This window comes from Oenanthe melanoleuca, chromosome 2 (genome assembly GCF_029582105.1).
Source record: "Oenanthe melanoleuca isolate GR-GAL-2019-014 chromosome 2, OMel1.0, whole genome shotgun sequence".
Lineage (NCBI taxonomy): Eukaryota > Metazoa > Chordata > Aves > Passeriformes > Muscicapidae > Oenanthe > Oenanthe melanoleuca.
In genome coordinates this window covers 94,433,812-94,454,645 of record NC_079335.1, presented here as the reverse complement: position 1 = coordinate 94,454,645, position 20,834 = coordinate 94,433,812, and the positions used below count along the sequence as shown (strand labels likewise).

Here is a 20,834-nt window from a genome sequence, read left to right as displayed (position 1 = left end):
CAGGGCTGGATGTGCAATCTTGCTGAGATAGCTGATAGGCTGCTTTCCTTTTGAGTAAACCTATATTGTAAAATTCCCAAAGCAGCCTTGGGATTTGGTGGCTAGAACAGGAAATTATTTTCTTGTCCTCGGGGAATTTTTAGTGCTATAAATGACTGACTGACTTTTTCAATTGGGACAATTGAAAGGCAATCTTCAGCTGAGTTTCAAAACATGTTTCTGACTTGACCACTTTGTTTCATTCACCTCATTCTGATTTTCTGACTCCATAGAAAAATATGAAATATTTGTGTTTCTAAGTAAAACACATCCCAGTGACAATTAGAGGGTTTTTAATTTAAAATTTACTGCAACAGAGAGGTCTGGACAATGAGGGTAGTGGGCAATTCATGAAAAGCAAGGTTGAGTTTTGTGTGATTTTGAGGTTTGGGGTTTTTTGTTAGGTCTTTTTTAAATTTAGAAATATTAATCTTTGCCAAAAAAATTCTTAGGAGCCTCTGCTCCATTTTTTCAGGAATATTTTAAGTATTTAAAAACTTGCTTTTAAAGGTGGGCCACTGAGACACATAAGCACAGGTGACTTACACTTTGCAAGGTAGTGAACATACTTGTCTCTCCCAGGCATGGATGAAGAAAGCTCACAGCTCTTTCAGGTGGTGCCTTTAGAGCATTTAACATGCTTGGCATTTTGTAGAACCACATATGATACGTAAAGGATCCAAGGGTGTAGCACAGTTTGCAGGGCTGGCAATTAGCACTTGGCCCCTTTGGGCTTTCTGTACAATGTGCTGTTTATGAAAGAAAGTATGCCATGCACACTGGCACTTGTGAATTGCCATCACTGAGTGGGGGAAAAGAAGAGAACAGCAACTGTGAGCTGTCACAGCTTATATAGACAAAGGCATTTTTGTTCCAAATGAATACTTAAAGAGGGGCAGTTCACAGACCCACCACAGACTAGAGTATTTCTTCCAGAGCTTTTCCGATGTCAGGCATGTTTTTATTTCTTCCCCTCAGCTGAAATAACATTTCCATCCAAAGGCATGGGCTAAAATAGGAGAGACTGGTCTCCGCTGGCAAACAACTGGCAGCCATGGAAAACTCCCTGCCTGGCCCCATAAACACCATGCTAGTATAACCAGTTGTGGCTATATAAACACACAAAAAGTGCAGTCATCACTGAGCCTCAGTGCTGGAGACAGTGTCCATCTGTTCCCATGCTATGTGTTGCTCCTGGATGTGTGCCCTGCCTTCTTGCTTCACTTTTATTCTCAGCTTTCCCCTGGGCCCCTGACGGCATCAGCCGTAGTCCCTCCCCTTGTGATTTTCTTTGCAGCCCCAGACACAGCAGCTGCAGCTCACCTTTTGGCTCTCTGTGCCAAAGTTTTAACATCCTCCCTTGCCTTTTTGAGGGCATCAGCATTTCTTGCTCTTGGTCATCTGGGAGGAATAATGCCTCAGCCTTGAGGCACTGCTGCTCTCCCAGGCATCTTGTTGCCTCTCCTTCGGCCCCTGCAACTTCTGGAAGAGGAAGGAAAAAGGATTAGAGTCTGCTGTTGGGGCAGGGAGTGGTGGTGCTCTTCCCTAGCCTCCAAGAGGACGCCTGAGTGTGGTGTTGCCACAGCAACAACTTCCACTTATCCCTAGATAAGACGGGCAAGAGCATCACAGCAGCCCCAGCCCAGGCAGATCCTTCAGTGAGCCCCGAGGACAAACTGCACCTTCCCTGCCACCTCACACTGCTCAGTAAGTACTTCAGCCACAGCTTGCCTCCCAGCTGGTTGGCTTCTTGATTTCCTTTTCTTTTACTTTTTTTTTTTTTTGTTTGTTTTGTTTTGTTTTGTTTTGTTTTTTTGGTTTTTTGTTTTGCCTTATCACCTCTGGGGATGCGCAGAGAGCACAGGGTCCCCACTGTGCTGGGAATGGGCTGGGGATGGTCCCATGTGGGGAAAACTGAGGTATGACCTAACTGAGTCTGGGATTTGTGGATATAGTGATGGGGAGGAGAGTGTTTAAGGGAAAACTAAAGCACTAACTTTAACTGCTGGGACAGTTCACAACCAGATTTATAAGTCAGCAAAGTGGGAACTAGAATAAGAACTTCCTATCTCACTATTAAGTTTGGCATGTGCAAGGGGTTAATTTGTTCCTCAAGGAAAATATTAGGGAACACTGTCTTTTTATGATCTCCAAAGACACAGACTTCATAACCAGAACTTGTGCAAACTCCCATTTTTTTCAATCAAACAAATAAATATTTTTATTTATTTTATAAGCTTTTTTACAAACTAGTAGTGGGAATCAGTCCACCACCCAGCCACAATTTCTGAAATTAGCACCCAAAGCACACTGTCTGTGAGAAGAAACTGCTGACAGACAATCCTATGGCACTTCTGCATCCATGCTATTATTAGTAGCAAAAGTTTTGGGTAGAGGGAGGCGCTCAGATCAGACTTTCAAATATCTAAGTATTTGCTAAGAAGATTTAAATATGCTCTATAAAAGTGAAAATCAGAGTAATCTGACAATATGCCTGTGGAGAGCAGCCTAGTGCCTAAATAACTGAAGAGGAAACTCTGTGCATTAGCATGAAACTGTCTTGTGCATCCTGGAAGGCATGACTCCAATAGAATAATGTTAAGCACATATTAAAACTTGTAATTAAAGGTGTGGAGTGCAGAGCAGCAACACTGAGAATTTCTGCTTGTAGGACATTCTATTTTCTACTCTGACCACTGTAATCTTGCTTTGTTCACAGAAAGCAGTTGTAATGGGGCTGGGATAGGTTGGGGTATGGGTGAAGGTGCAAATTTTCTGATAAAGGTACCAGGGCTGCCTGCTGAGTGCAGATGGAAGAAGCCAAATGCAGCCAGATGTTGTACTGTTCCCCTTGACTCCTGACCTTCTTCACATGATTTCTGTGTAGGGCAGATGTCTGCAAGATGGCTTCATCCAATATCTTATTCCTTCTTTCTGCATTTGTAAATTATTTCAAGCCAATAAGGGCCCACTCACACTAACAGAGTCCTCCACAGGGAGCATGCTACAGAAGGAATGACAGGTCAATCTCTTTGCCTCCCACAAAGCTTTAAGGAAGCAGGGAAAAAGGAGGAGGAAAGGATGCTGGGAGCCTGCCTGTCCCTGCTTTTGTGCTCATTGGAACTAGACAGAAAGGGGCACACCAATTTGAAATAATTTAATAATCAAAGCCCACCAGAGAACTGAAGTGTGTGCTTGGTGGGAGAAGAGGCTCCAGCCTTAAAGAGCAAACCCTCATGCCAGAGCAGCTCTTTGGGCAGGGCAGCAACATGTTGCTTTTAGCCCAGACTGGGCTGCAACTAATGAAGTCCAGCCTCTGCCTCGTGTCTGCATTTGGCAGCAGCCTGTGAGATACTCCCTATCTACTTCCCTTTCCAGCTATTTGAGTACACCAGCAGCAGCAGGGCCAGGCTCTGCCTGTGAGAATGAGGACAAGTGTGCACCCTGTACCACCCCAGGACCTTGGTTTCCTCTGTTTCTGCCTCTGCTTCTCTTTATTCTTCTTAGGAATTGCTCTGCCTTCAGAAGATAAGTACATAGGCTTCTGTGGCAACATTATTACCAACTATCAAAATGAAGTTATCAAATTCAAATTGACTGCTGTCACCCAACAAGGATGCTCTCAAAAGTACTTTTATTTATCTAGCATCCTTGTCAACATGCCAGTGGTTTGTTTAATAATTATGCATGCCCTGGAAATTAGCAAGTTTTTCTTCAGGATTTTGTCAATTGTAGAAACAAAACACTCTCCTGAGCAAGAAAAAATAATCCACATACAGTACCACATGCACCACGTGGTCTACTAAAATCTTCAGTGGCACAGGCTGTGGATACCTCATAAAGGTCCAGTTTATAAATTCTAAGTATTCAACATACAAAGAAACCACAAGCCTTAATGTACAATGGTGAGGAGTATTGACATTGATGCCCACATAACCCCTGTAAACTTTTATAAGAACTGTGTGTATCAGAACTTCATTTCTCCATCTTATAGTTAAGAATGATCACCTATGAGTGACTCATATGAGAACTGCATTGTCCCTTCAGATTGTATATAACTATCCATAGTACCTAACACCTATGTAGTTGCATAGCCCCTACAACCCTTCAAACCCTAAGACAAGAAATGGAGATTTCCCTCCCAAGCCATTTCCATGCCTAATTGAAGATCAAATGAAAAATAAGTCCAGCCCTTTAGTTTTGTTCTCAAAGCTTTAGCTTTCTATATTACAAGGTAAGTTTTTCTCATGAGATTTCATTTTAAGTTGGTTTAAATGTCATATTATCAGATGGTCTTGAAAGATTTACATCATCTTATAAATAAGTGAGAGTAGCTGTACTGAGTATTTCCTAAACTCCAAGCTTGTTACACATGTCTACATTAAACCAACTGTGCATTAAAATAGTAAACCATAACAGGTTTCTTTGTCTGTCTCTAGAAAAGTATTTTTACCTAATTGGAGCCTGGAACTGGTTGTGTTAGTGAATTTCGTTATGGAAACCGAAAATTTCAGCAAATAAAGTAATCACATTACTTGCAAGTATTTGTATGCTTCAGGAGTATGTTAGTGAGTGATAACTTTATTTGGGCACTTTAATCAAGCAGATACAGCAACAGGGAATTTTGAAGAAAAATCTTAGTATGTGCTTTAACCTATCTAAAAATCCAAAGCTGATATCCAGAAATTGAAAAGGTCAGGTATTTTTCATCTGAATATCTCACAAGGGTGTATGCCCAAAGGAGCCTTGGTGTCATATGACAGTGATTTAGTATGAGACTTCATTCACCTGAGGCTGAAGCAGATTTAGTAGTACATGCACTTTTCAGTCTGCCTTTTCATTCATTGCCCTCCTCTGTCTGTCAGTAGAGCCAATCCAATCTCATGCCAAAGGTTTTAGCAAGGAGCAACACAAAACTATGTAGGCAAAGCTAGAACTTGCCTCAGTTTTTCAGAAAACATTTCAGCTGTCTCTATCAGCTCTCCCTTTTCTTAGAAATAAGAGACTTGGGATGACTCATTTAGGCACATATCTCTGCAGAAGGTGGTACAGCTGCACTGTAGCAAAGTCTCTGGCTAAATGACAACTGAATCCTAAATCATATAGGAAAATCCATATAATCTCAGGAAGTGTCTTCTATTGTGTGTGAATAAGGCCTCCAATTTAACCATTACAGATGCACAAAGGATGAATGTGGATCATTGTGCCAAGAGACATAACAGAGTGCAAGAAAAAAACACTTTACTTCATCTTATGAATAGCATTTGCTACCAATGATGGCAGCAGAGAGTGCAAACTGTACTAATGTGGAGGAAAAGTGTTTCACCTAATGCATGAAAATCTGAGAACATGCTTCAGTTTGTAAAGCCATATTAATGGCTTCATACAGTCCCCACAGCAAGCTACCTACCCACGTGAAATGTTACTGGGGAAACTATTTCCTTAGTGGCAGGGACTGATTTTAGTGGTTTGGGAATGCACCATTACAATGGTCACATACAGCAACTTTCCTTTGAAGGAGAGCTCTGTGTGTAATCCATGCTGACAGGATGTAGCAGCACTCACAGGTTCACATGTCATACACAATGTGTATACCCCCAAGACACCAAAATCCAGGGTATATCTTGGCAATGTTCATCTTTCTAATCTTTTGTCACACAGACTGTCACAAAATGCAGTTCTTTGGTAAGCAAGGCAATGCTGGCCTCAGGGCAGACTTACAAAAGAAAAGGAAGGGGAGTGTCAGAAGTTAGCCTGGAAACCAGAATTTTAAAGCACTGAAGATGCCAAGGGCTTGGCATGTGTAATCATGAAAATATGAACACAGATCTAAGAGGTATATTTTAGAATAATATTTTCCAAACTATCATATTAAGAGAAAATAATGAAGAAATCCTGTATTAAGTTTCTTTGCAAAGCTTAATTTTTATTGGGTGAAATAATTCAATGAAACAACTTAGTGAAATCTAACCAAATTTAACTATATTTTATAAGCCATTTCCAGTAAATATCATATACTACCAATTCAAATTTTGCTATCCTCAGTCTTTTTCACCTCAAGACATGTTAAAAACAAAATGTCCATAGTGTCTGAAATAATATCACTGACTTTACTGAAAACCGTGTAAACAGATTATTTTTCAGAAAAGAATATTTTACCTACAGTCATAATATTTAGCCAGTATGCCCTAATCAAATCCAGTAAAATCAAATGGCATTGAAGAATAAAACTCCCTCAAATCACAAAATGTAGTGCAAGCCTTCATATGGCCAGATAATAACTTTTGTGTTAAATAAAATTATGACTGCTTCATTTTAAACCACAGCTATGGCTTACTAATACAGTGAATAAACAGAGCAACCATGTTAAGGTGCCTTCAAAGATTTCTTTCTGTAAAGTCCTCCCAAGTTAAGGATTTTTCTTGCAGTGAAGGCAAATGAGCCTTCAGGTAGTATAACACTTTAGTACAGGTGTGAGGCTGGACTGGGACATTTCTACAGTGAACATTTGGAGGTGAAATCCCTCATCTAGGCCTGATTCAGTAAGATTTTAATAATTTGCATAATATTAAAAATTTTTGTAAATATTAAATAATGAAACGTAAGGGAATTAATCCCATATGTACTGTATCACTCAAGGTCATATTTTGATGTTGATGAGTTGAGTCAAATTTAATGTTGCCAGGCATTGTGGCAGGACCTCTATCCCTCCCTCCTCCCTACCACTGACAGCTGGTCCATAAAGATAAAACCTGGAAAGAGCTCATCCCTGGAGCCAAAAGGGCTCAGACCTCAGCTAAGGATCAACATCTGAGACCAGAGGGGAGATGTGGGAAGAGATAAAGGAAATATTCTTGACTGAGAGACACTGTAAAGTACAAACTACAAAAGACACACAAGTTATCACAGGGGCAGAAACCTTCTACACACACACTCTGAAAGTGTGGGAGGCTTCTCTCCAGACCTTGGACACAAATCTGTGGTTACTTCCCTGGGGATTGAGGGAAAGGATCTCGATGTGTGCCCCACCAACAGCTGGATGGTAAAATACATTCAATCCTAAGTTATATTATTTCCTTGCTAGCTGTAACATTAAGAGGTGCCTTTAACCCCACTCTGTCTCTAGTAGTCTCTTTTCTTTTTGTCTTTAAGCCTGTGTAGTGTTAAAGTCTTATGTCTGTTAGTTTTCTGTCTATTAAATAAAGAATTCATTCTATAATTGACTGAATCAGCCATTATCAAAGAACACTTGAATGAGAGTGGGCTTTGGGGTGCTGGCCACCTCAAAAAAGCTACTGCCTGCTGCCAGAGGCCTGAGCAAAAGGCAAGGGCTTATCTAAACCCCCATATTCTTTCATAAAGCAGTGTTACTACATTTATTTTTAAATCACTGGCATTTAAGATGTGTTTCCATCCTACCTTCTTTTGCAAATATTTCTGTGACTGGATTTTGCTCAAGGGTTAATTGTTCTTTACACAGATGCAAATTTAGTCATGGAAATGAGATTAACTCCCCTACTGTTCTGTTTCTTGTCAGCAAACAACCATTGCAATTTACAGAAAAATAATAAGGTAATTTTGTTTCCTCCAGCAAGATAAAACCAAACTCCCACAGTTTAGTCTCCTATTTTCCCATCCTCCTTTTCACTGTTATTCTCCAGCTGCCTCTTTTCTTACCTTTCTCTTTTATTTGCCTTTCCTTCTCTACCTCACCTTCCTCTATATTTTCCCCAATTACTTCTTTCATCTACTATTCATAATGTCTCCAGATTTTTTTCTTTTCCTCATTGCCTTTCTCCTCCTTACAAGGAAGTCACAATCTGCTCTTATTCCCTGAAAATGGAGAACAGAGGTTATGAGTAAGAAACTACCACAGCTGTTGCTGGATGAAGGCAGGTACCAAGATCACTTGGACTGCACCTTCAGGTTAAAGGTTGTTTCCCTTTAAGGCTGCTTTTGTCATTCTGATTACTTTCTGCTAAGCAACCATAGAAATGATCATCAGTGAAAAATGGTCTAAATCTCTTTTTTCTGTGGTGGCATCCCCAGGATCAAATCTCAGCTTGCAAGGTGCTGGGGAAGCTCAGGTAGGAGGATAGGTAAGGATGGGCTTCAACACCCACTGCAGCTACAAGCAAAGGGGGACAAAATAGCCCAAACAGCAATCCAGTGAGACTTACAGAGCATGGACACTTAAATGGCTGTGTGGAATGGGCTCCCATGGTCTTACCAAAGTGATGAGTAAGTTTACTTCATGATGCTTTGGGGTCTGTGGGCTTGGCCATCTTTCTGAGGCAACACTTTACACCTGGATTTTCTGGGGTATGCAAGGTCTCTTAGTGGACCTGGACTTCTATGACTAAGTCAACAGAATTCATTATTAAATTTGGTTCATATAATAAATACCAAATATGAACCTTAGTTTACAGTTGAGAAAAAAATGGAGAAGAAAACCAGAACAAAATATCCTATTCCTCAGCATTTACTTTGTGTAAGGTAGGACTTTGTGTACGAGATAGCACTTTCTGTATGCTAAAAATAAATAAATAAATAAATAAATAAATAAATAAATAAATAAATAAATAAATAAATAAATAAAAGTATGTTTTTCTGTAGAGCCACTCCATGCTAGTGGGGGTTGCTTACAGCAAGGTAGGTGGAAAAACAGGTTACTGTGTGTGTAACTAAGGCAGTGAATAAATGCATCGCAGCATGTGTGAGTAAAAAATCAGGTCAACAGACTGCTGGAAGACAAGAACTCCTCACTAACTATTAGGTAACACCAATATGTCTGTTTTATGCCATGCTGCTGAATTTTTTTTAAACTTTTTTTTTTTTTTTTTTTTTTTTTTTTTTTTTTTTTTTTTTTGTTTAATGTGGTGTAGTATCTTTATAGGAGGGGAAAAGCCTCTTTCAATGATGTCAACAGAGTGTGTTCAGCCACTTGATATCCCAGACGACAGACTGGACAAGCAAGATTCACAGTGTAACCATTTAGGTAAGTGTTATTTGATGATGCCGTTGCACTAATGAGGGGTGTTGCCTTCACATCATCAAGTCCTGTCCAGTGTCCATTTTTCCCCTCCAGTGATACAACTAACCCCCCATGAAAACAGATAGATTACACCTTCTGCTGACACTTGTAGTGCCAGATGGAGACAGAGAGCATTTTCCCTGTGTATAAATGTCAGCTGAAGCTCTAGAGTGAAGTTAATTAAAAAGGAGAAAGGAAAAAGAGTCATTGGTCTTTTCCCTGGTAGAGAGCAGTTTCTTCATTTATACCACAGTAAAATGAAAGCTAGAATATAGCTGAATATACCTTCCATATGCAATTTGAGTAAAAGATTTCAAGGATTCCATTTGCTATCATTCAGACAGCTGTCTAAAAATGTTTTCTCCTTCATCATCAGTTTCCTTTCTTGAAGCTACTTCATACAATTTTTACAATGAGCATACCAAGGCAGTCTTTGCTTTGTCATGCTCCTGACTACCAGACTATGTGCTTGATAGATAAGCTTTTTGCATATTCATGGTCTTTGCTTCAAGTGCTATGATTTCACCCTCATCTTACAAAATTGTCCTGAAGATTTAGCAACACAGAAAGAAAAATCTGTTTGCTTGTTGTTACCTCTGTGATAACAATAATGAAACACAAATGCAATTTCATTTCCTTGTAAAAAAAACAGTGTCTCACCACAGGTTATATAAATTTTGTTTATTTGTACTGCAAGGAAGGTATCCTAGTTCTGTCTCTGTTACGTGGCATTTCATTTCTAGCCACAGACACCATTTATACAACTGCTGGTATACCAAACATAGTTGGTCGATGAAATTGCTTATTTAAATATATACAGAATGAATTTCATTATACTGTTGGAAAACTGAGGCAGTGGGAGGGTAAATGAGCTCATTAGGACTATGAAGAAAGTCTGTGAAGGCCAGAAAAAAAATCTCCACATCTCCAGGGACTTAACTTGGAGGCCATCCTTCCACATCTACCTGCAGGCTCACAGACATAACAGCTGCCTTAAATAGTGTAAGAAAGGCTGGAATCAAGTCATGCTTGAATCCAAGTCTGCAGTCAGGGGTTGGGCAATGAGGTGGGGAGCCCAGCTGCAGGCAAACAAGCAGTTTTTGAGAATTCAGAACATGGTTTCTGTGTTTATACTAATGAGAGGTTCACAAACGAGTGGTTAAAATTCTTAAAGAATCATCGTCAAGGTTATTGGCAAAAAGCAGGGTTCAATGTGAATTCATGAAAATGCAGCTTTAACAGAGGTAGGTGGCAAGGTTCATTTTACTACTTACTATGTAGACAAAGCATACATAAGTAAATTGAATTTGAAGCAATTTGATTTACATGAAGATTGGGGATGCCAGAGGGTAAGGGTGCAGAGGATATGGATATAAGAAAAGGGTGCAAAAACACTTAATCATTGACTAATTTAATATTTTAAAATAATTCAGTAGGATTTGCTACAATTATAACAGAGAGTTAATTATATACTCAAAATAGCAACATTCATGCCATAATCCATTCACTTGCATGAACACGTGAAAAAAGATGAATACATTTATATCTGCTAGTGTAAAGGTACCCATCAAAAATTCCCCTCAGGCTCAATGCAATACTCATATCAAATCCCTCAGTGCTTCTCAACTGGCATGGTCTGCACCTCAAGGAGTATGTATGTGAGGTGTTGCTGACAACAAAAACTTATTGTCAGCAACAGTTTTTTAAGTATTGCAAATTTGAGGGCTTGCAAGCTCCTAGAGGCATCCCACTCAGAGACCCACTGTGTTCCAGGAGAACTCAAGCAGCCTTACTTAGCACTGCTGTTTGTAGCATCACAAGGTGATTTTTCCCAAAAAGTCCAGTAAAAACAGCACTATTACAGTATCATGCTATGCTTCATTTTTTCAAAAGGTCACATAGCAATGGTACCATTTCAGTTGGGCTATGACTCAGGTAAATGACTTGCCAAGGATAACAAGAATTATTATTATGCTTATCCTTTGTTCCTTGCCTATGTGGGACTGCTGACATTCCTGGTATGGTCAGAATAGCTCCTACCTTGACCATATTTGAGCTCCCAGTATGGTCATGGATGCTTCACTGCCCAGCTGGCACAGTTCAGGGGCACTTCACCACTCAGCTGATTCAACCAAGGCTTATCAGAAGCTGCTGAGATTGTAGAGCAAGCCTACAGAGGAGCTGAGGGAGGGGGATGTACTACCACAACTGGCTATCTTCAGTATTTTTAGCTTGCAAAAGTGCCCAGAAATACAGACCCTTGCATAAAAAGTCATGTTGACCCTCTGAGTCATCTGAGCAAAGGATGGTTTTAAAGGAAAACCAAAAATCCAGTGTAATGTTATATAAACAAAAAGCAAATACCAGTTGCTCAGTAGCTCTGGAAATAAAGTTAACTCGTGAAGGGAACAATATACTGACTGGCTCATTTTACCACTACCTCAGATTGATCCAATATGTAAAACCTGCCTTCACAAAACTGGTCTTGTAACTCTTGAAGACACAATCCACACAGTTGCCACTGGATGAAACAGGGGTGGCCGTAGAACCTCTGCACACAAGGATGCAGCCTTCCCTCTGACATGTAAACACAAGCTGCCCACAGCTCTCTCTCCTTTATGTCTGCTGCCAGCAACTTAGAAGGACTACCTAAGTCACTTGACTCCCATGTAGTATGTCCCAAAAGCCCTCTTTTGCTGGCTTTCTAAATATTTAAGAGATTTTTCTTCCTGGGCATTTTCATTTACTTGGATTAAAGCACTATTATCAAAGCGATTCTTTTCACTATCTGTTTTTTTTTACCTCCCCTAAGTTTCAATTTCTATTTTAATTTTTCCCTGCAGAAGATCTTTCAGAGCAGCTGATTAAAAGCTGTGACCTCAAAAAAAAACCAAGAAAAGGTAAAGCTCTCACAGCTTCCCAGAAGACTGAACAGGAGCAAAAGAAGCCAAAGAGAAAAGATACACCGGCTTTTACTCCACTACCTCTAACAGGTGAGCAGTAAATCTCTCAGCTTTGAAACCCCAGTTCATCTCTGGGGACTGAAGCTGGGTGGAAGTCCATACAATGTTGTTGTTATTATTCAGTTATGTCCTCTTGGATGCAGACACAGCTTCATGCGTGTGCACCCGGAAAGGCAGGTGAACAGAAAATCTGACTTTCTCAAAGACATTCCATGTTAGTTGAAGGGTTTGGTCTCACTTCTGGGAATACTGAGGTGGATAGGTTTATGCTCTGAAAAACATGCTCCCATGGAGCTCACAGTCTTGCTGATAAATAATGTTACATTTATGTGGGAAATGATGTGTATCTATTGGCAGCTGCTGAGCCATGTAGATGTCCCAATTGGATATGGCCCAAAATCAAAAAGGATCAAGTGCCCCTGCACTTTCTCATTAAACTTGTCCCCAATGGGGCACAATGGGAGGCTGGGGATGACACTGGGAGTAGACCAGTCAAGCACACCAGCCACCTGCAGGATGCTCCTCCTGGAAATCACGGGGCTCATGTGTTTATGGGGACACTGGCAAAGGGTAGGTGTTTCAGGAAGCCAGAAAACTTTGCAGCAATGAAGGGGCTTCTTGTAGGATGTTCCCTGCTGTGGCACAAACAGAGATGTTTGAGAGCCAAATTCCAGCAACCTGGAGAAGGGAAGAATAAGCAGGAGACTGCCACTGAAACTTAATGATCTAAGAACAGCAGTGGGAATAAATGTTTGTCACTCTCAGCTAACAAGCACTCCTTGTTATAATCTCCAGTGAGAGAGCTGTGCTCTTACATTATTGAGTTCTTCCCATGCTGCACATACACAGAGGAGTTAGCCAGTAACTACTTGTATGCTTCTCTGTATATCTGCAAAAATTCACCAAGTCAAAAACAAGCAACTGGGATTTTCTAGTATTTGTAATTCAGATACTGAATTTGATTCTGTTCAGTTTTCACATGTATCTTCCATCAGCAATTCTCTCATAAGAAGAGCAGCTCAGAGGCTGGAGAACTGTTTTTTCTTCCTGCAATTGTCATATCATAAAGAAAACATTCTTTCACTAGTTGAAACAGCCACTTCTGTGTGGTCACATTGCTCCCAAGGAACCTCTTGAGAATCTGTGTGATTAAGCTACTGTGGTAACATGTCTGAAGTTCTGGAATAGGAGATTACACTTATCTGTCCCACGATTTCTGATGGGCTGCAGTTTAGTGTATTATGTACAATCAAATGCCAGCTGGCCTGATAGCATCACTTTCTAGAGTCCATGGGAAATAATTAATTTGAAAGAAATGTAGGGTGGGTACATCATGCAGCAGATCGTGCAGTTGTGCCACTGCACTTCAGAGTAGTCTTTGAGAGAGCTACACAGGTGAAAGTTTCTTCAATGGAAACAGGCTAAAGTAGCATTTTCTTTATTGCTTGCTTACAGGCATAGTTTCAGACTCATCTGAAAATCTGCTGAAAAGGTATGGTATCACAGAGAAGTCACAGAGAGAGAGAGTGAGTCCAGTCACTCCAATCACTGAATTGGAGCAGAAAAAGCCCAGAAGAAAAGATACACCTGCAATACACATCCCACCTTTGATAATAGGTAAGAAACTTAGGTAAAGATCCTCCTAAGAGGCAGCAAAAAGTGGCTAGTGTCAGAGGTATACTTGCAAGGCTGAAAGGAGGTTGCTCTCTGCTCAGTGTACTTAGCAATTCTTGAACTGGACCTATTTGGTCTAAGTATATAATAATAGTGGGGGTTCATGAAAAGTCCAATATATATCCCATGTTCAAGCTTTGGGGATAGAAAGGATAGGGAGAAAGAAAAGGCATTTTGTCACTTCATCATCTCTTGCAAACTGCAATCCTACTTCTCTGAACAGCCAACTACTGCTCTGCTTTTCAAACCTAAGCACACTGAAAATTTTAGCTCACCAGCACTAACATGCCTCAAACTACATGGAGCAAAGCTGTGCTGATTAGTCTCCACTTCATTCTGCAGCCCCTGACAGGCACTGAGGAAACCAAGTGGTGATGAACTTCTCATTAGCAGCACCTTAAAGATAATTCTGTGCTTCTGGCATGACATGAAATATGTACTACATAACATGGCAATAGGGAAGGGGAAGGGGAAGGGGAAGGGGAAGGGGAAGGGGAAGGGGAAGGGGAAGGGGAAGGGGAAGGGGAAGGGGAAGGGGAAGGGGAAGGGGAAGGGGAAGGGGAAGGGGAAGGGGAAGGGGAAGGGGAAGGGGAAGGGGAAGCACTACCATAGATCATTTGAATAGAGCTAACCTGCTTTTTGGGTAAAGTCAGGAATTAGAGTTCAGGAATGAACACTAAATAAAACTGCACTGTGCTTTATGATCATGTTCCCTCTCTTATTTAAATTAAGATGTGATGAAGGAAAATTATATTTATGTAATTCTGTTTACCTAGTTATAGCACATAAACCAGCCTTTTCAGAGCAGATGCTAGAGCCATATAGGACCCCAAACAGAGGTCCCCAGGTCTTAGATGCACCCAGACTAGTAGTGTGTCAGATGCTTACCACAACCAATAGCAAGATCATTTCCAACGAATCACTTTGCTATCTGATGAAAGCCAGAGGTTCCCAGTAGAGTTCAGGATTCAAAGCTCAGATAGAAATGTAGCCCAGAGATTCAGGTTATGAACTTTCCATGGATCACCAGTAATTTCAAGGACATATTAGCATTTTAATGCAAAACAATGGAAAGGGAATAAAAATGGGAAGTCAAAATAGTAGTGATTTGCATAACATGGGGAAAGCTTTTTTTCTTTGATATGATGCCCCTGATCACTTGTGAAGCAAATGTGCTTTACTGAATGCAGTTTGGAAGTTCTGGGTTTAAAGGAGTGAGAAGCATGTTTGATTTGGGAAACCTTTGTAAGTTAGTCTTTTTCTGTTTGCTGTTTAAATAAATCACTTAGCCTCCCTACCTCTGTTTTCTTAGCTGTGCATATCATGAAATGCAACTCATCCTGCAGATCTATTTTAAGGATTGTTAGGTTGTTCTGTTAATATCTGCCAAGGGATCTGGCTAAAGAAAACAGAGGGTAAATAAAATGTAGTCATAACTTCCCAACAGAACTTGCAAGTAGTTGCAATTTTCAGGTTTCGTTGGGAGAGGCAAGAGGTGTATGGTTAAACTTCCATTCTTCTCACCCAGAGGTTTTCAATGGGGATGTGGTATTTTCCTAAAGGAGCCACCTCCACTGATTTTCTAGGCTATGAGAGAGAATGAGGGCTTGAAATTGCTTTTACTAGTTGTCTCTCATTTGATTAGGAAACCTCAGTCAGCTTCATTCCAGGAACTGCATTCCCATATTTACACATGTATTTACATTCTATCTCAAACCCACAGGCCTGAAGACCATTCATTTGGTTAATGGACTATATAATGCTAAATGGGGGTGGCAATAGAGTGTTCCAGAGCTGACTACAGGCTTGGATCAGATTCAAGCCATTTACTGTCAAGTGATATGGAAAAAAAAAACCATTAGAAATCTGATTATATTTTGTCTTCTGGTCTAATCCCTTTAGAAAGACAGTGTTAGTTGACTGAAGTAGAGCTTGCTACTGAAGGAGACATCTGCTCATGACTCATTTGTATGGACATGGCATAACATTAACTGCACCACTTCAGAAGTTTGAAGGCTGAATACATTTAGAAGCCTGACCCTTTTAGAGGAGATTTCAGATAACTAATTCAGTAGTCCCCTTTCTTTATCTGCATTTCCCAATTGGATTGGGTGTTTGCAAGGTGTAAAACTGATTTCACTTCTCACCTGAAGCATATGCCACCCTGTAGGTACATTAATTTTCTTCATTTTACATGGTACATTTGACTTGCTTCTATTTATGACAGAAAATCTCTGAGACCACCCAAAAGGGAGAGGGCCTGTCCTAGGTGTGCTGGTCAAAACAAAGAGGGATAGCACATCTGCCATTTTAGCTGCATTTACAACAAAGTATTTGTGTGGACAGCTGTTCAAGAAAATACTCTATTAATTAAGTTCTTTTACTAAGTGGAGTTTCTTGCATTGGTATCTAAAAGTGGTTTCCAGGGGATCTGAAGGGGAAATACTAGAAATGGTGACAATTCTCATTTGCAGGTCACAAGAGATACTGAAACCTTAAGATTTTAGCTTTCATAGTTTTCAAATCCAGTACATCATTAGAGCATAAATTAAAACTCCATTTAAATCTCCACATTTTTGTTAGACAAAAGAATCCCTCTGGGCCTGTGACCCAAGGACACACCACAGCCTCAGCCCCTGAAAAGTATAAACAAAAGTGAACTGTGAGGAGCCAGCTGGGGGAATATGGCTTCATTACCTGGAGCTGTAATTGGAGAATTAACTCCTGATATGGAAATAGACCAAACTCATATCTGTCTGAAAATCCTGTGACTGCCATCCATCTTGGGTGTAGCCTCTGCAAGGCTTTTACACTGCCCAAAGAGTATCTATTGAAGGCCTTTAATAAACACCCACTTTATTCTCTTAACTCTGTCTAGCCTCTGCTCTGCAGCCATTCCAAGGCATCAATGCCATGTAGCACTTAGGGCTCCTTACTCCAGCCAGACTAATAGCAAGGAGACAGGACAGAAGGGTTTGTCTATGTTTGCTCACATAGTCCTGCTGGGTCTTCTTGGGTCTCAAAGTCTGTAATTCAGGTTCTGTTTTGCACAGCAGTTCCACAAAAGCTTAGTTTCTTTGTGTGTGCTTCTGGATGGAATAAATCTGATAGTAAATAAGTAACAAATATTGGGCCAGCCTTCAACCAAAGGCTGCTCATAGAAAAACAGGGAGCCAGCACTGGTGAATTTCAACCAGCAAAATGATGTATGTTGGTATGTATCTTGAAAAGTAAATATGCATCCTTAGAATAGGAAGGAATGCAATTGAGGCATTTAAATACACAGGTTACTTTGCCTGATACAGGCACAAGTCTGCCACAGGCAGTTAATCACTGGAAAACAGATCCAGAATAGAGGATATGAATCTAATAGAGGATATGAATCTGTCTGTCTGCTTTGACTCCATGCCAGGTGTTCGAAGGTGTCTTCACAACAAAGTGTCATTGGAGGTAAAATTGAAAAAAACTGAAAATTGCATTGGTTTCTGTCATTCTCTCAACAGCAAATGCACATAGATAGAATTTTGTCACACATTTTAAGGCACATTTTGAGCACTTGTTAGTTATGTTTTCCCTGTTCCTCAAGTGGTCCAGGATGTAAAAACCAGCAACAAATAACCCTTTGAAGCACACACAGCTCAAACCCCAAAGACAATAGGAAAAAAACCAACTTGTCTATATTTGCCTAGGTTGCCTATAGGAATAGAAGTCTGTGTGGGGAATATTTACATCCATCTCCATAAAATGGCATCATTTTTGCATTTAACAACAACAGTTATTTAATTGCTGCTTGAACAAATGAAGTCCTTTGTGTTTCAAAAGAACATTAATTTATGCCTTTCAGTTTATCTCACAGTGCTGCTGAAACCATATAAATGAAGCAGGACCTAACTTAAAAGGGCAGTACAGGTCAATATTTTGTACCTAATGCATTGTACTCACATCACACTTATCTTTTAATGTGAAAAGCAGTTACAACATTTGTTATAACTGGGTATTATATAAAAGTGTTCAAATCCTCAAATGACAGACTTAGTGGTTTGAGAAAGAAAAAGAGAAAGGGAGACACAGAGAAAAGAGAAGAGACAGATTTGTGGGAGGTATGACCTACAGTCCAAGTCTATTTTCACATTGCTCTTAATTTTTTAATTTATGCCACTTGTCATGTGGGTATTTTAACATGTCTCTTTGTCACCTGTACTTGCAAAATCTCAGTAATATGGCTATATACATAGAGAAAACATGCATGTCCACAAAAGCTGTTTCCATCACAAAGATTAATTATGGTATTTGCTTCATCATGCAAATCTTTCCCCTATTTAGATACCCAAACCTTTCAAACAAATGGGTTTCCAAATGAAACTTCAGGGTCTCTTTTTACAGGTAACAAAAATATGCTGGATTTAGAGTGCTTAATAATTTTAGCTAAAAATGCAGTGGTTCAACTCTAGTTCAGTAAGTATTAGGAGACTGAAAAGCCAAAAAGAAATTAGGATAGACTCACATGATGTTGGAAAATTACATTAAAATTAAGAAGAGAGAACAGAAAAATTCTCTTTAGGCTGGTATTTTCTAGAAAGTAGTGTGTTAAATCAATTCCCCTTTTCACCTTTTTTTCATTGTTTGTTTTTTGTGTTCTTCTCTTTTCAAGGCACTAAGCTGTTTACAGAAGAACAAACAGTGATTATGGAAGATGAAGAAAAGGATGGAGACACAATCCACAGTTAGATTACAGTGATATTTCAATAATACAGTGTAAATAATCATGGGTCATTCAAAGTGGCAGCACATTAAAAAAGATCTTTCATCTTTATAAATAATTTTCTCAGTTGTACACTTGAATTTAAACTATTACCAAGTGCTTATCTGCATCTTATAATTCCCAGCAAGCTTCATTGGAGATGAATGGCAGAAATTTCAGTTGCACAGGGTTGAAGGATTCTGTTGGTTTACTACAAGTGGCTTCCTACCATTTTTGTGAATGAGGAATCCACCTCAGTTCAGCTCTAGCTTTGTGCAGTATGGTTCTCATACAGTACCTGGCACTAGAAGTGGTAGTGCAGAGCAGCAAAACATCAACTAATTATTCAAATTGCTTTTTTTGCCTGAACACTTCACCTTATTTTCCCAGCTTTCCTTTCCTGAAAAAGCACTGACCACAGTGAAATTTGCCATGTGCAGAGCTGATGGGATAGATGAAGAAGGTGAGAGGGCCAGGATTCCCCTCTAGAGTCCCTGAAATGCAAAGCTAAAATTTCCTCTGCCTGTCTCTGCTCATGACTTGTGTCTGTAAGGAGGAAAATATAGATTTACTGTAGAATTAAAATTACACCTAAGGGGTCTCAGCATTGACAGACACATCAAATAGGATGGAGGGCAGAGATCTCAGAGGAGAAATACTAGGGAAGTGCAACACCTGCCTGTGACAGAAGTGTAGACAATTGTCTCCACTGCCTTGGTGAAAGCTGAAATAGTTGGATAGTTGATCTTTTTTGCTCCAAATAATTTTTTTTCACATCTGCTTTTTAAATTGAGTCCTAGGGTAATCAGTTAGGAGATGTTGTAAAGATTCAAAATCACAGAAAGGTAAAAATTGAGTAAAAGGAATAATGTTACTCAATGGCATCTGCTTACTGCAAGGTAGAAGAGCATCATGAATTTTTTAATAGTTTACCTCAATGATTCAAAAAATTGTTGTCACAGCCAGCTACAGCCTTCAGCATCTGTAGAGAGATGGTTATTGGTAGAATATTTTACAAAAAAAAATTATAGAAGTGGACACTTTTTGCTTGCCTTAATAACTCTGGGCTAGATGGAGTAGCACTGCAAGCTGAACCCTTAGGGAACTAAGCAGGGATGCTGAAGATTATCCAGCCTGGCAGACTGAATTTAGTTATCTTTTAAACTCACTTAGACAGACATCTGAGGACCATACTAGTTTGGAGTCCATTTTCCACTCTGACTGACCCAGTATTTTTCATGAGAATGCAGTCCATTCACAAATATGTGTGAACATATACTCTCAAGATGTAGTCAACGAGCTTACAATAAATAATTGCATATTAAATTGTACAAGAGGTCTGCAATATGATTAATGGGATGTCTCTTAATCTAGAAAGTGTACATGTTTTTATCCTATTAATCTGTCAGTGAGATAATATTTAATATATAAACAATCAATGGTTGAAATAAGAACATTAATATAAGATCCACAGTAAAGTATGCCACAACAAGTATATGACAAGAAATATGCTTGACTCAGGTCTACCTTTACCAGGTGAATATTTTCAGTGCATGTGTAGTGAGTTGACCTTGGCTAGATGCTAGGTGCCCACCAGGCTGCTCTGTCACTCCCCTTTACAGCAGTGAAGAAAAAATAAGATGCAAAACAACTAGTAGGTTGAGATAAGGCAGTTTGCAAAAGCAAAAGGAAAAAAAAAAAAAAAAAAGAAAAGAAAAGCATGCATAAGCAAAAGGGAAAACAATACCTACTTCCCATCAGCAAGCAATATTCAGCCACTTCCCAGGAAGCAGAGCTTCAGCACACACCTCTGGAGAGGTTGCTCCAGAAGGCAAATATGGTAACATAACATATGTCCCTCATTCCTCCTCTCTCCCATAGCTTTTGTATCTGAGCTGATGTCATATGGTAAGGAATATCCCTTTGGTTTATTTGGGGCAGCTATTTTGGCCTAGTTGTGTCCCCTCCCAGGATCTTGCCCACTCCCAATCCCTTGATAGGAGGCATGGGAGAGAAGATTACACAGACAGTGCCAGTGCTGTGCCAGTGCTGTTCAGCAGCAGAATAAACACTGGTGTGTTATCAACATCTTTCCAGCCACCAATGCAAAGCACAGCACTGTGAGGGCTGCTAAGGGAAAATGAACTCTATCTCTGTCAGCCCCAACACAATCTCCACCCCTTATTCCACACCAGTCTGTCCTACTCAGATCCCATAATTTATATATCTTCCAACTGTTCCATTATATTTCTCATTACTGGAATACATAAAACTTAAACTACATCCTTAAACCATCTCTATAACCAATATACACTTTGATTATTACTATCCCACATTCTTTCATAGATTGATATTGATTTCCCTTTTCATTGGCTTCCTCCAT

At 39.8% G+C, this 20,834-nt stretch overlaps 1 protein-coding gene across 1 annotated transcript; it reads left to right on the top strand.

Moving 5' to 3' along the window:
- Nucleotides 1–1,202: 1,202 nt before the first annotated feature.
- PPP1R17 (protein phosphatase 1 regulatory subunit 17) lies at nt 1,203–20,126 on the top strand. Its single transcript, XM_056485630.1, has 5 exons — nt 1,203–1,746; nt 8,925–9,037; nt 11,917–12,066; nt 13,492–13,653; nt 18,362–20,126. Exons 2-5 carry the CDS (start codon nt 8,956–8,958, stop codon nt 18,436–18,438), a joined length of 471 nt encoding a protein of 156 aa, XP_056341605.1. The 5' UTR covers nt 1,203–1,746; nt 8,925–8,955; the 3' UTR covers nt 18,439–20,126.
- The last annotated feature ends 708 nt before the right edge of the window (nt 20,127–20,834 follow it).